At 36.0% G+C, this 13232-nt stretch overlaps 1 protein-coding gene across 13 annotated transcripts in view; it reads right to left on the bottom strand.

The window, feature by feature from the left end:
• Positions 1-13232, bottom strand: part of MCF2L (MCF.2 cell line derived transforming sequence like) — a 109005-nt gene that overhangs the window by 18909 nt on the left and 76864 nt on the right. For all 13 annotated transcript variants that reach the window (XM_072412209.1, XM_072412303.1, XM_072412236.1 and 10 more), the window contains 13 exons: positions 11546-11636; positions 8797-8916; positions 7289-7405; positions 6105-6254; positions 5176-5300; positions 4038-4152; positions 3075-3194; positions 2672-2863; positions 1924-2115; positions 1681-1840; positions 1193-1269; positions 1003-1073; positions 501-567 (listed from right to left, as the gene is read on the bottom strand). In XM_072412209.1, coding sequence (XP_072268310.1) covers positions 501-567; positions 1003-1073; positions 1193-1269; positions 1681-1840; positions 1924-2115; positions 2672-2863; positions 3075-3194; positions 4038-4152; positions 5176-5300; positions 6105-6254; positions 7289-7405; positions 8797-8916; positions 11546-11636 — 1597 coding nt within the window. The remainder of the gene's footprint in view (positions 1-500; positions 568-1002; positions 1074-1192; positions 1270-1680; positions 1841-1923; positions 2116-2671; positions 2864-3074; positions 3195-4037; positions 4153-5175; positions 5301-6104; positions 6255-7288; positions 7406-8796; positions 8917-11545; positions 11637-13232) is intronic.

Here is a 13232-nt window from a genome sequence, read left to right as displayed (position 1 = left end):
GGACAAAATAAACATTAAGGATAAATATATTAGGAACATAATTCCCAAACATGTAGATGTCTGTAAATATGACAACAGATTCTAACAGACATGATTCTTTCTTCTCTAAATTTATTTACATGCTAAAAAAATTGCTTCAAAACCAGCCTGTGTATGCATGTACCAGATTACTGAAGGGACAAAGCTGTTGGCAAACCCCTCTTGCATCCTCAAGTATTGCTACAGCAGCTACAGAGGTGACAGTTTTTTCTATAAGACAGGAAGAGTGTTGTCATGGTTTATAAGGATGAGACACTTTATCAGATCTCCTGGCAGATCAACAGGTAGATTTAGAAAAATATATATGGCAGACTTAGGGATATTGGCTAAATCCAGTATGATAATTTAGGTTACAGTACTAGCAAACTGTTTTTTTTTTTTTGCTTTATTATCAAGGCTTTTTATAGTGCCAGCATGTTACAGTGATACATACTAAGAAAACATACAATGCTTTTTTATACCTCAAGAACAGAGAGAAGTTCTTCAACGTAAACTCTTTCTGTCTCAATGAGTTCATTCATGACATGCCTGGAAACAAAAAAACAAGAAATCTTCAGCATCTGGACCAAGGGTGATCACTAAGAGTTATCATGATACATATAGTTCTGTAAATTATAAAGCTTCAGTTCTATGCATACTATATGAGAATTTTCTCTCAATTTTCTTTGCAATATATTATGAAAATTATGTGTTCCGTGTATATGGACAATTCTACCTTGATTACTAAACTGCTTTTACAAGGTCACATAAGGTTTCTTTTTTGCTGCACATTAGGAAACTACTGTAAAAAAAATTAATTTTCTTAAATGCTTAAATGTATCATCACTAGGTATACAGCCAAGAATAATAAGTCTTCAATACCAGAGCCGTAACTAATGAAACTTAAAAAAGTTTCCATTTCGATGATCAATTGATGTCAGTATAAATTGGTTTCATCATACTGGATAACTCTGTATCTTGTACCTTCTTAATACAGCCAGATTTTCTTCATCCTCCATTACTGAACAACTTCTAACAGGACCATCCATCTCACTCTACAAAAAAAACAAAAAACAAACATGCTGAAGATTTATTCTACTCTGCTTGCAATGTATTCATACATTGGCAACACAAAGAGTTTCAATAGAAAGGTGTATAGGGTTCAAAGCCTTACCTTTGCTCTCCGATAGTTCATCCTTCTTTGACCAACCCTTTCAGGACTACCTCTGTGCTCAGAAGCCCTTTGGAGACCTAGATTTTGATACAAAACTTCTGTTAGGAGAATTGTGACATCTACTATTGCTCGTATCCACAAAATGCTAGTAAGGTTTAGTGCCATGTATGCCATCTTATATGTACTAGCCAAAATGTGCCTGAAATGTTCCTGAACATTTGAAAGTTTGTGGATATAAAAAACAATGCTAAAGAGGCAGGCAGAATGTGTGGGAGAAGGATGCTGAGGGTAGAATGGGGGCGTGTAAAGTCGGATCAAATATTTTAGTAGTATAGAAGAGCATCAATGGTATTTTTTTATGGAGATTAAAGGCAATTACTATGATCTCAAAAAAGTTTGAAATTGGGGGGTCTTCCATATTAGGACTCTGATTCAGGTTATTCCAGTTATTTTGTATTAAAAAATAAACTGAGATTTTATTCTTTTACCTGGAGAGGAATTGGGAGATTTGACAAAGGCTTCTGGTCTAGGTGCTACTGGCTGCACAGGTCGAGTCTGTTTAGCGGCTAGTTTTCTTAGACTTCCTTTCCTCTTCTCAAACATTTCTTGGGTACTTTGCTGTTTCTGGAACACTTTATTGACATGCTCCTGTGGTGTAAAATTCAATTACAAATCTTGCATTTTTAAGAGCAACAAGCATAATCTGCTACAATCCACTATGTGCCATATACCTGTAACTCTGCCGTGAGAATCGCTTCATATTGTCCTAAAACAATAGGCAAGTCTTTTATGATGTTCTCAGTGCCACTTTCAAGGAACCGTTCTATCTCTTGCAGCGCTGATTCTGCTCCATCCTGAGACTGGAACTTATCCACTGGTTGAGAAGCCAGTAAGTAAATACCTTCATCGCACCATTCCATTGTCTAAAAGGTTTGAGAAGACAGGCTGACAGTTAGAAAAAGCACAGTATGTTTAATTATACCTTCCTAAGCACCTAGCCCTGGGGCACCACTTTACAGCTACTTCACATTTCTAGCTGTATCAATACTATGCAGATGCAGTCAATACCAAAGACACACTGATGAGCCAAATTGCTATTTTAATTGTAAAGATAACATCAGGCTTTTCCCCTGCAAGGTTTCAGAAGCACATTGCATATGGTCTGTTAAAACCAATGGGTTTCAAACATTCCATTACATATCATGATAACCAAAGCACATGTTAAAGAAAACAAGCTACACATAAAAAAACAAGTATAAGAATGAGTATAAGAATAAGTATAGGAAAGCGGCAAGCATTTATGGTCAGCATGCAAATATATTTGATATCTTGTTGTGTGTTCTAGCTACACAAACTTGCGTGACAATAATCTAATTTTTTTATGTAACAAAATTCTGAAAAGAGAAAGACAGTGGAAAATGTAATGTAAAAGACCACGATACAGACATCACAAAACATCATGACATGATTATTACTAACTTTCTCTAGGCGTCTGTGCAGTTCTAAAGACTTGTAAAGGTATTCCCTTCTTTCCTGGATGTGAGTGCCGATATTACCACACAAGTGATGGAGCTCATTGCATTTTGGAAGGATGGAGTCCACTGCATAGTGATTGCTTAGAATGAGATGGTCACCTTCCCTTGACAAGGCTTGTGCGGACTGTATCATTTCCTAGCAAAAAAAGCACAAAGGCTTTTAAAAAGACATAAAATATTAGTGACACAAAAATATAGTATCATAACAGGTTCACAAAAAATGGTTTGCTTCAGAGGATTGCAAACCTCTAAAAGTTTTAAATTACTACTTTTATTCATTAATATCTTACGTTTAAAACTATAGGAGTTTAGATGGCACAAAAGAAAAACAAAAGAACAATCTTTACCTGGGACTTTTCCTCATAGCTGCAGAAATCTTTCAGGATGTGTTCTACATGTGAGGAGCTGTTCCCCACAATTCTGAATGCTGTTGACTTCTCAGAAATACTGTCCAAAGCCGCTTTAATCTATATAAGGGAATATGGGTGCATATATGCTATGGTATTAAAATTTTACAGATTCTATTTTTTTATGACATCACAAAATAAAGCAACTCTTACTAATTTCCTTTTTCAGATTAAACTCATTTTAATGGCTAGCCCTATAATATTAGTCTTGTTCTTGCAGTAAAATTTTGTAACATATTAGACTTTGGTAAAATAAAACACAGAATACCATTTATTGGTTAACTGAATTTATTTAACTGAATTTTAGCAGCAAGCCCTGTTAAATGTTTAGTGTTCTTAGTTACCCAATTTACATATTCAAAAGCTACAATCTACTATTGTGAACCCTCCAAAAAAAGAAAAAGAACTAGTTAAAAACTGGATATTTAGCCACAGCTGCTGCTATGCCAATGAAATGACCTCATACATTAAACATGATTTAATAAACAATACATTAAGTCCAGTATACAAAGTGAACATGAGTGAATAAAAAATCAATGTCTCTGCCTCCCAGAAAAAATGAATATTAGGAGAGAGGGGCTATATTGCCACCTTCCAACTTAGTTTTAGGAATACCAAAATACTGTATGAATAAAAAACTATTACATCTATGTTAGTTTACAAAGACAGAAGATGCAACAGAACACACATGATTTTGGAATGATGATAGCAAATTCAGTGCCTCCAACACTTAACATAACAGGACCCCAGTATAAGGGTGTTTAAATATATATATATATATTTTATATTAAAAATTACACAGCCATATAATGTCTACTCTTTTTTTCTAGTCTTTATTTTGTTGTTTGTTAATTTACACTCGAAAAAAAAAGTATAGATAACAGTAACAAATTGAAAACACACCTCTCGAAATTTTAGTTCAAAATGCCGAAGTTGCAAGCACTGTTCAAGCTTTAGTTGGTGTTTAGACCAAAACTCATCAAATGCTGTTTCTGTTTCATTAAGCTGTATGACAAGTCTGCAGAGAAATAAAAGTAATTAATTAATTCCATTACAGGGGTACAGACATAATATTTGTTACACAAGGGAAATGAGAAGAAAGTTCCATCTCTGGAACAACAATACCCATATTAAAAAAATCATTAACCAGCAGAATCTGTACCTGTAACCCTACACAATACATTTCTGCTAAAACGAAGCAGCTGCAACATTACAGAAAGAATTGAAATGTTTACATAGGATGCTACATGGTAAGAAAGCACCAGTGTCGTGCTGGAGAGGTTGTCATTAATATTATTATGATTATAAATTTATATTAATAAACAGGATTTATATAGCTCCAACATATTACGCAGTGCTGTACATAAAGCAGACTGTTAAGCTTACAGATGACTCCTTTGGAAAAAGCTACATTTAAAACATATTGCTGTAAAGGACCTAATTTTTTAACTTTAAAACATATATAAAAATATCCCATACTGAAAGAAAACAGAAAAATGTCCAGTACCAATATAGAAACATTTTCTATACCATCTTCCAAAGTTCAAAATGGTGCTCTGTAATCAGTACGTGACCAGAAAAGTACTATAGCATTTTATGGCAGCCCTGAGCTGATTGTTGACACCATAAAACTATGTGTTACTTTCCAACCTTCTACACATTGGGGAGCACTGCACTGCCTTTATAATAAATTAGATAAATACGGCCCCTTAACTCAATTTAGCGTTAAAACAGTCAATTGGAGAAAAAACTATTTTCTAACATCTTTATAGATGAAAACATCTAAGGCACTGGTAACGTTCCAAAAAACTCTTTCATTATGCCTGGCCATAGTGTAATCTAGTCCCCTATAGAACTTTTCTTTCCGGTAAACTGGAAACAATTTTAAGACATGGTATACTGTTGGCCCTTTACGTAGCAGTATAAGTTTGCAACAACAATACAATTTCCTAATTCCTTCTACCTTAGGGTGATATTATGCCCTGAAATTATTTCCCTAACTCTCACCTAGGAAATCCCCGCTTTACTCAGCTGTTCTCACCTCTCCACAGTTGTCTGGTTGTCCAATTGGTCTTGATTCATCTTGTACTCTGGGTTTTCATTAACAGGTTGCTTGATCTGCTCTAAGATGTCACTACCTTGTTTAAAAGCCAGTCTGAGATCATCCTGCATTGCCAATTAAAGACACAATCATATGATTTGCAGTGAGCTATAACATCAAGGCTGTGCATATGGAACTTGAATAACTATCCCTCTGCAATTACAGCTGATAGTGCTATAAATAGTAAGTGTTAATCCCTCCTGTAGGGAACAGTGTACAGAACATTGCAAAGCTTTTCCTCTCCAATGCTGGTCATTCTTATTTCAACTCGTTAGGCAAGTCAAACCTTTGCAATCTCAAACTGCATTAAGACAGCCTACTAGTGACATTTTTTTATGAAATCTGTGATACAAATAAAAGTGTTGGAGGTAGGCTGACAAAACTAATTCTGTTTTGGGAAAATTGGGAAACTGTTATATGATGGTAGAAATATATTCAAAACACAAAAGGCCTTCAGTTGTAACTGAAGAAATAGTATATTCTACCACATATAGGAAACTATAACTATGCAATAATTAATTGTCTGTTTTCCATTCTAATTCTATTTTCACTGTGCCACTGTGAAAATCTGTATTCTTCAACAGTAGGATTTCATCTGTGACACACACATTGGTCTTTTCTCAGATAGATCCCATCTCTTCTATCACATGGTGATTTACATAACTAATAATTCTCAAATATATTTGTTTTAAAAACCTATGAAACAACACTATACCATAGGCTACAATGTGACAAAATTTACACTATTTAAAATCAGCCTTTAGAAGCCATCTTAAACCCTCTATCATTGTAAGATTCTAGTGCTGTACTGGTATGGAGGGTTTACCCAATCGCGTAGACACAGGTTTTAATGGTTGTGTATTATTTACCTTCATCTTGTCTTTCTTCTCAGTGTGCACAGCTAGAAGAGCGCTAGTTGAAGACACATCATTGGGGAGCTCTGTCTCAGCCAACTCAGTCCCAAAGACTTGCAGCGTCTGTGCAGTCTGCTTCACCATTAGGGCAAAACTTTCTATAGCCTAAAAAAAAAAGCATTACAGTAATAGGCTTATAAAGCATTGTTGGCCAAACTTCAGTAGCCTCAAGTTCTCGACCAGAGATGTTTTTTACTATTACTGCACATATGTAGTACACAGTACTGTCTATTAGACAACAAAACTTATTTGTCACAGTGAAAGAAATATTTTGAAATGTGCAATTAGTATTCCTAATTCTTAGACGTATACAGAATTTATCACCAATTGCCATCAATAAGATCAAAGCAACAGATTTTCCCTTGGTGATGGTTTGGTAGTCCTGATGTGCATTTACCACTTACCAGGCACCAAAATTGAAACACTAGGGGCCCAAGTGCAGCCACATGCATTTAGGACAGACTTTTTTTTATACCTTAGCAAACACCTAAAAGAAACACTATTGGAAAAGTTTTCACAATTTTTTCACAAATGCTTTTAAAACACCATTTAAAGGTTTGAAAACCATCTACTAGATATTTAAAAAACATTCCAATCAAATTCCTTAGAAGTAGTTGAGAAGCCTTACACCCATGAGACAAGGCATATAGTTTATTGGCACTGCTCAAACACTGCAACACAACAGCATCACCTCCAAAAAAAGAATTTTCAACATCATTCATTTCAATATTAATGAGAGAACTTGGCGGTTCTTTACATCCAGATCCTTAAGTCTTTACTGTTATGACTATGTCTGTTCATTACTGCCTTAAAGACTTCTATAAGGGTCATTTCCTAGTGACTAGATAAAAGAGTTGTTGCAATGAATGCAAACAAATAGGATAACCGTGTCCATTAGATTAGTGACAATGCATCTGTGGAGGAATGCTTCAGTTAGGTCCAGGGAAGAAGGCAAAAAGGATAAGTGCACAGATCCTTTAGGAATCAAGAGGCTGACTCAACACCCCAGACTTAATCTATAATTAAAATATCACATTTGGAGGAACTGAGCCTTGAATAATCTGATACAAACTGTCCAAATGCCATAAATCAGTTCATACCACATGTTAAAATACATAACAGAATTAAAAAGTCCTTACCGTGCGATGAAAAAGCCAGCTTTTATGGCAATAATCCAGTGTGCCACCTAAGTCCCTCGTAAGCTGTGTCTTATCAATGTAGTTCTGTAATTCTGCAGCTGAATTCAGCATTATGATCTGTTCAATAGACCATCAAAAAAGTATGAACTATGAGAATATTTTAGTTGAGCATCCACTATACAGAAGATTGATACGGCTACAACTACCACTGCGCAACCATAGGATCCTGGGCTCAGTTACAACCAAGGACACTATCTTTTTGGGGATTTTATCTACTTCTTATATGTGTGTGGGATTTTTCTAACCCCCTTTTTTCTTTTACAATTTAAAAATAAAACAACATGATAATTGGTTTTTACTTCCACTAACTTTAGACTGTGTGTGGATACCGTACTTGTTTTATAGTAAAAGGGATGTAGAATGTATGATTCACTAGCAAGGTATAATGAATATATATATAACAATAAATACTAACATAAGTAAAATAAAAATAAATGTTTTGTTGTACCTTAACATCAGAGGCAATAAAGAGTTAAGATAAATTAAAGCAGAAGTAGTACAGACATCCTGCCAAAAAAATGTGCAAACTCCTGACACTGCCAAGTCATTATGTAGAAATTAGAGCTTCTTTATTACAGGGCACAGTATCAATGTAGGGAATCAGTGTACATGATGAAGTACATTTTCCCATACATAATAGGCTGTATGTGATTTGCTTGCTAAATACATTGACAATAGTATTCCCTGTTTTCTGAATGCACACATTACATTCAAAATGTAGGAGACTTTTTAAAGTGGGGTTTTTCCTTAAATATCAAGGTCTGCTCATGTATTCTGCCCCTGTCTATTGCTAACGTGCTCCATTAAACTTCAGGAAAAAAAGGGTCTATAACCCTCAGTGCCTAGGCAAGGGGTAATGGCACTATCCTTTCTAAAGTATCCTTATTAATGTTATGCTGCACCAAATTCCAATTTGGGAAGATGATGCTGCACTGTACTGCTGTGTCTTATTGTGAGATTAGGAGTACTCAGCATTATTGGGTATTTTGTCAGCCATACAGTGACGTCACCCCCCCCCCCCCAGCATTAGGTGATGAAAACACATAAAATAGCTAAATACATAAAATAACTTCCATTGAAATGTCTTTGGAGCAGATCCAGAAACACTGTAGTCCAAAAAGCATCCACATTCACAGGACCAAAGACCTACTGAGTTTGCAACCAGAGTTGCATCTTGGAAAACCTGATAGTGGAAATTATTTTTTTAGGAAGATTTTAGCTTACAGAGCAATTTTGTGCTGGGAAGGGGATTAATGGAGGGTCAATCCTTGAATTAGGAACTCCTGACAGTGTTTTTATGTGTTTGGTGCTCCTGTTTCTGCATTCTGTGCATCAGGTACTCTGACCACTGTGCTTTGACATGTGTTTTATTGTCATGCTCACAATTTGCCACATATCATACCGGCCTTCTATGTATTGATAAATGCCCCTCTATGTGTTTTACTTACCGGTACCTTCATTTTAAAGTCATCTTTGTTGAATTTCAAAGCAATATCTGCCAGGGTACGGTGTAAGAGTCCTGTAGGACGCAAAACAATGACAAGCTGCAGGTTCCCTGGGAATGATGCCTACAAGTGAAACCATAGACATAAATACATATAAGCTTGTTGGTTAAAACATTTTGACAACCTTTTTCTTAGTTTTAAGTATTGTGTTTGTGATGAGGTTTATTTTTTTGATCAACGTCGGAAGTTTGGAGAATTTAGCACAAAGCCAAAATCGTGTATTCAAGTCAAGAACGATTCTTGTATTCTAGCAGAAACAGCAGCCACAGGGGGAATTGCATCTCTACTTCTGCCTGGTATAGTTGAATACAAAAGGCTCAATTCACCCAGCTTTGGGACAAGATATATTTTACCATGTGACTGTAAATTTTAAATCTAAAAAGAATTTTATTATTTTTTGGCTTTGTTGTAAGTATTTAAGCTCCTGGGAAAAAAAAACAAACATAAAACAGCTTACAGTAGGTGGTCCCCAGCACTGCAATGATAAAATGCTCATCTAGATTTAGAAGGAACATAGGAAGACTCTTCCAATCATGGAGGTCAGTGCACTCTTGTTATCTGACCCCTTGAGACTGTTGGTGGGTATAAAGAGTAGACTTCATATACAGTCAGTCTATTTGTCATTTCCAAAAGACTCACTGCTGACATTGTGACTGACATTAAAGAAAGGAACAATAATGACAACACTTGTTTTACAGAGAAGATAGTGGAAATTTGTGTGGTGCATTGAATTAGGACAGCCTATTAAATTGCATAGGCTGTTTGACCTTCCAAAATGAAAGCAAAAAAACATAAATGTACCATTTTCAGCAGTGCAGCACATCATATTACAGCTATGTTTTGATAATTTTCTGAATAAATGGCACCACACTACACCAACAAGCGTAAAGTGTATTGCCAAACAATGTAACAAGTGGGTCATGGTAACACAATAATTAGAACCCACCTTAATGAATATTAAAAAAACAGACATATGCTAGGACATGGTTCATTTTATTTAGGTGAACCCAGCATCATCCTATTAAGAAAGCTCAGCCAACATACATTTTACTAAGTAAACAGCCTATACTTTGGTAAACCAACCACAACGGTTGTTGTACTGGCTATATGTCAAAAAGTCTCCTATATTTGGTGGTTTAATGAATAAGCATAGGTCAATCTTCACATCACTTATAGTGATAAGGCAGCATGTCATATCATTGCCTGCTTGCAGAGTCTAAATACATACATGCATAATGATAGTAATGATGCCTTGCTAGGGGATAGCAGCCAATATGCTGGCCAATATGCCTGGAATTATATACTGCAGTGTTTTAAGGTAGGGAAGGCTTTTATATGGAAAAGAAAGTATTTAGATGTAAATATACCTGAGATGCTGTACCGCTTGAACCTAAAAAATCAATTCCTTATTAAAAACAATTTTTACCCATCTTTTGCCAAGATCATTAATTTTTCAGTGTTAGTTTTTGTCATTGTTTGAGCCTACTTTATTTTATTTTGATCCTGTTTCATATTTGACAGATCTGTAGTAAAATCCCATGCAGGAGCAAAAGTAAGGAGAGTCTAAATTTTAAACTTTTGTTCCATAGATGTTTTCCGTTTATAAGATTTTGATGGAGGAGGGGCTTTAGGGCAAGGTCTACTTGAACATGGTCCAGAAATAAACCTATAACAATTAAACTCTTGTGCTAAGGATCAACCTGACTATAGAGGCAGTCCTTAAACCGTAGCCCCCACACCCAAAAAGGATTATCCATTCAGGTAAACTTTTGCCACACCTGTCCCTTACCATATCATTCCTAAAACGTAGATAGTGAACCCAGAAATTAGGCCTCCCCACCCCTAGTCATTTAATCTATTTTCTGCTGCATATTTCACAGGGCTTTGATATTCTAAGCAGGAGTATAGTCACTAACACACTAAGCCTATTTCTAATCATAAATGAAACACTAAATATAAATTGTTCAGACTAATACTCATGCTTGAAAATGATTGCCCTACTCACACACTTATAGGAAAGAAGGATTACGTTAGGAGTCTGGTAGTTTCTATTCAAAGTACCCTGCTGTCCTCTTATTCTGGGTGCCAAAAATCAAATATAATATTTAGTCTAATAATAAAAAGACTCGTAGATTCAGTTAAACCAAAATGCCCAGGGTTACTGTAACTACACTATGGGTAGATATACATATATAAAATTAATGCTTTGTGTACAAGCAGCTTATTTGAATTTGCATTAAAACTGAGTAACTACAAACACCAGGAAGCAGGCCTCAGCAATATTTATCCACGTCATACATAGTGATATCAATTACCAGGTTGACTCCCAAAGCCTGTAACAAACTACAACAACAAATATTAATATACTGCATAAACAATTTCATTCCAAACCATGCCATTACCATGACCTTGAGTTTTGCAGATACTAGATGAGAACATTGGTTTTGTAATGCAAGGTTTGACCACGTACACATTCTGATTTTTGAACAGAATAATAGATTTTAAAGGCCACCTAAAATTTAGTTTTACAATGTGATAATGATATTTATTACATTGTAGTTCTCAATGGATGACTATGACTAATGCAGAATAATAGGTGAACACACAGCTATTTACTATATATAAGCACAACAAGATGCATTGAAGAGTCTGCGTATAAAACCGTTACTTTAACATTAAAGAATAGACTTACCGCAATCCTTAATATTGATGCTTTTACAGATGTCCATTTGTCCTGCCTCCGGTCAATGACTAGGATAAATCCAATTCCTGCATCTTGTAAACTACATGTAGAATTAAAAAGAAGGAGAGAGACTGCAGTTATTATAATTCCACGTGTGGATGCTGCCTCCTCACTACAGTGCGGCTTTTTTAACTCTCTCCTTACTGAGCAAAGCTAAGAAATAAAAGCTGAAATAAAACCACAAGGCTTTACACAGGCTCATTGCCAACTTCCCATGTAGGGTCCATGGAGCTGGTTTTACATGACCCATGCAATGTCAATAATTCCATATTAGTTCAATCTGCAGCAGCCTGCATACCCTTGATTTTCCTCCCCATCACCACCATTCTTGCAAATGGGCTTCCAAAAAAGATATGTCTCATGTTCAAATGCAAATGCTTCATGTCCATACAGATGCATTGATTATATTATGATAGCTGCTACAGCACAGTATTTAGCTTCCATCATCCACCTTGCTTCAGCATCCTTGGATGCTGCATGATCAATCTATTTGCACTGTAAGGGTTGTAGATCCACCTCAATCACAGCAACATTACGTGGCTGGTTACTGAGAAGAGGTTAATGCCAGATACAAAGCTGCCATCACTGCTCACTGAAGAAATGACCTTTGCTTTTTCTCCTTTCTGCTCTGTTTAGCTGCATATGCTGTAAACATGGTGCACGAATGGCCCTATAGCAGCTTCTATTCTAGGATGTCAGAAGCAGGGAAATTGTGCAGTGCCAGCATCTGACTGGGGGTGGGGGCCAATCACAGCAGCTTGGAAGAAGGAAAAGGAAAATGCTGAAAGGCTGACAAGAATAGCGAATGGCAAGTACATTGCAGGAGATGAAGATTGGAATGTAGGAAGACAGCTTCCACTAAAATGATATCAGTCACACCACTAAGAATCATCTCTAATGACTGTTGCTGCAGTGTTAGAATACAGAACAGATTATTTTATTTCAAAGAGTAAGTAAATGAAGACATTTTATTTAAAGAAAATGGCATATTGGCAGTGATGTGCAGAATTCAGGTATCCATCTAAGCATATGTATTATACGAGGGGGTGCTGAGAAGTTCCTGGCTTTGCCCCCTTCCAGATGAAATAGAAAAATGAGTGTGGGGGCATATGATAGCCTAATATTTTTGTATGTAACTGTGCAAATATCAGGTCTTTGCGATTCCTAAAACTGTTTTTTCTTTTAATGAGAAGCTGTGATGGCAGAGGCACAAGCAAGTTTCACGTCATTGGAGTTACAGGCCATCATGAAGTTTTTGTTTCTCCAGGGAAAGGAAAGACACTTCTCCCCCAGTGTTTGTGACACCTCAGTGTCAATGTCCTTTGCTGACTTTCCCTGGAGATACAAAAACTTCATGACAGCCCATAACTCCAATTAAACTTGTTTGTGCCTCTGCCATCACAGCTTCTCACTAAAAGAAAAAACAGTTTTAAGTATCGCAAAGACCTGATATTTGCACAGTTACATACTAAGATAATTGGCTGTCATATGCCCCCACACTAATTTTTCTATTTCATCTGGAAGAGGGCAAAGTCAGGAACTTCTCAGCACCCCCTTGTATATTTCACATGGGAAATCTAAAGATGATTGTACAATCAAATTGACAGCTTTAGATCCCCATATATGGTTGTACTAC

The sequence above is a fragment of the Pyxicephalus adspersus genome, chromosome 1 (genome assembly GCF_032062135.1).
Source record: "Pyxicephalus adspersus chromosome 1, UCB_Pads_2.0, whole genome shotgun sequence".
NCBI lineage: Eukaryota > Metazoa > Chordata > Amphibia > Anura > Pyxicephalidae > Pyxicephalus > Pyxicephalus adspersus.
This window is presented reverse-complemented; position numbering and strand designations above follow the sequence as displayed.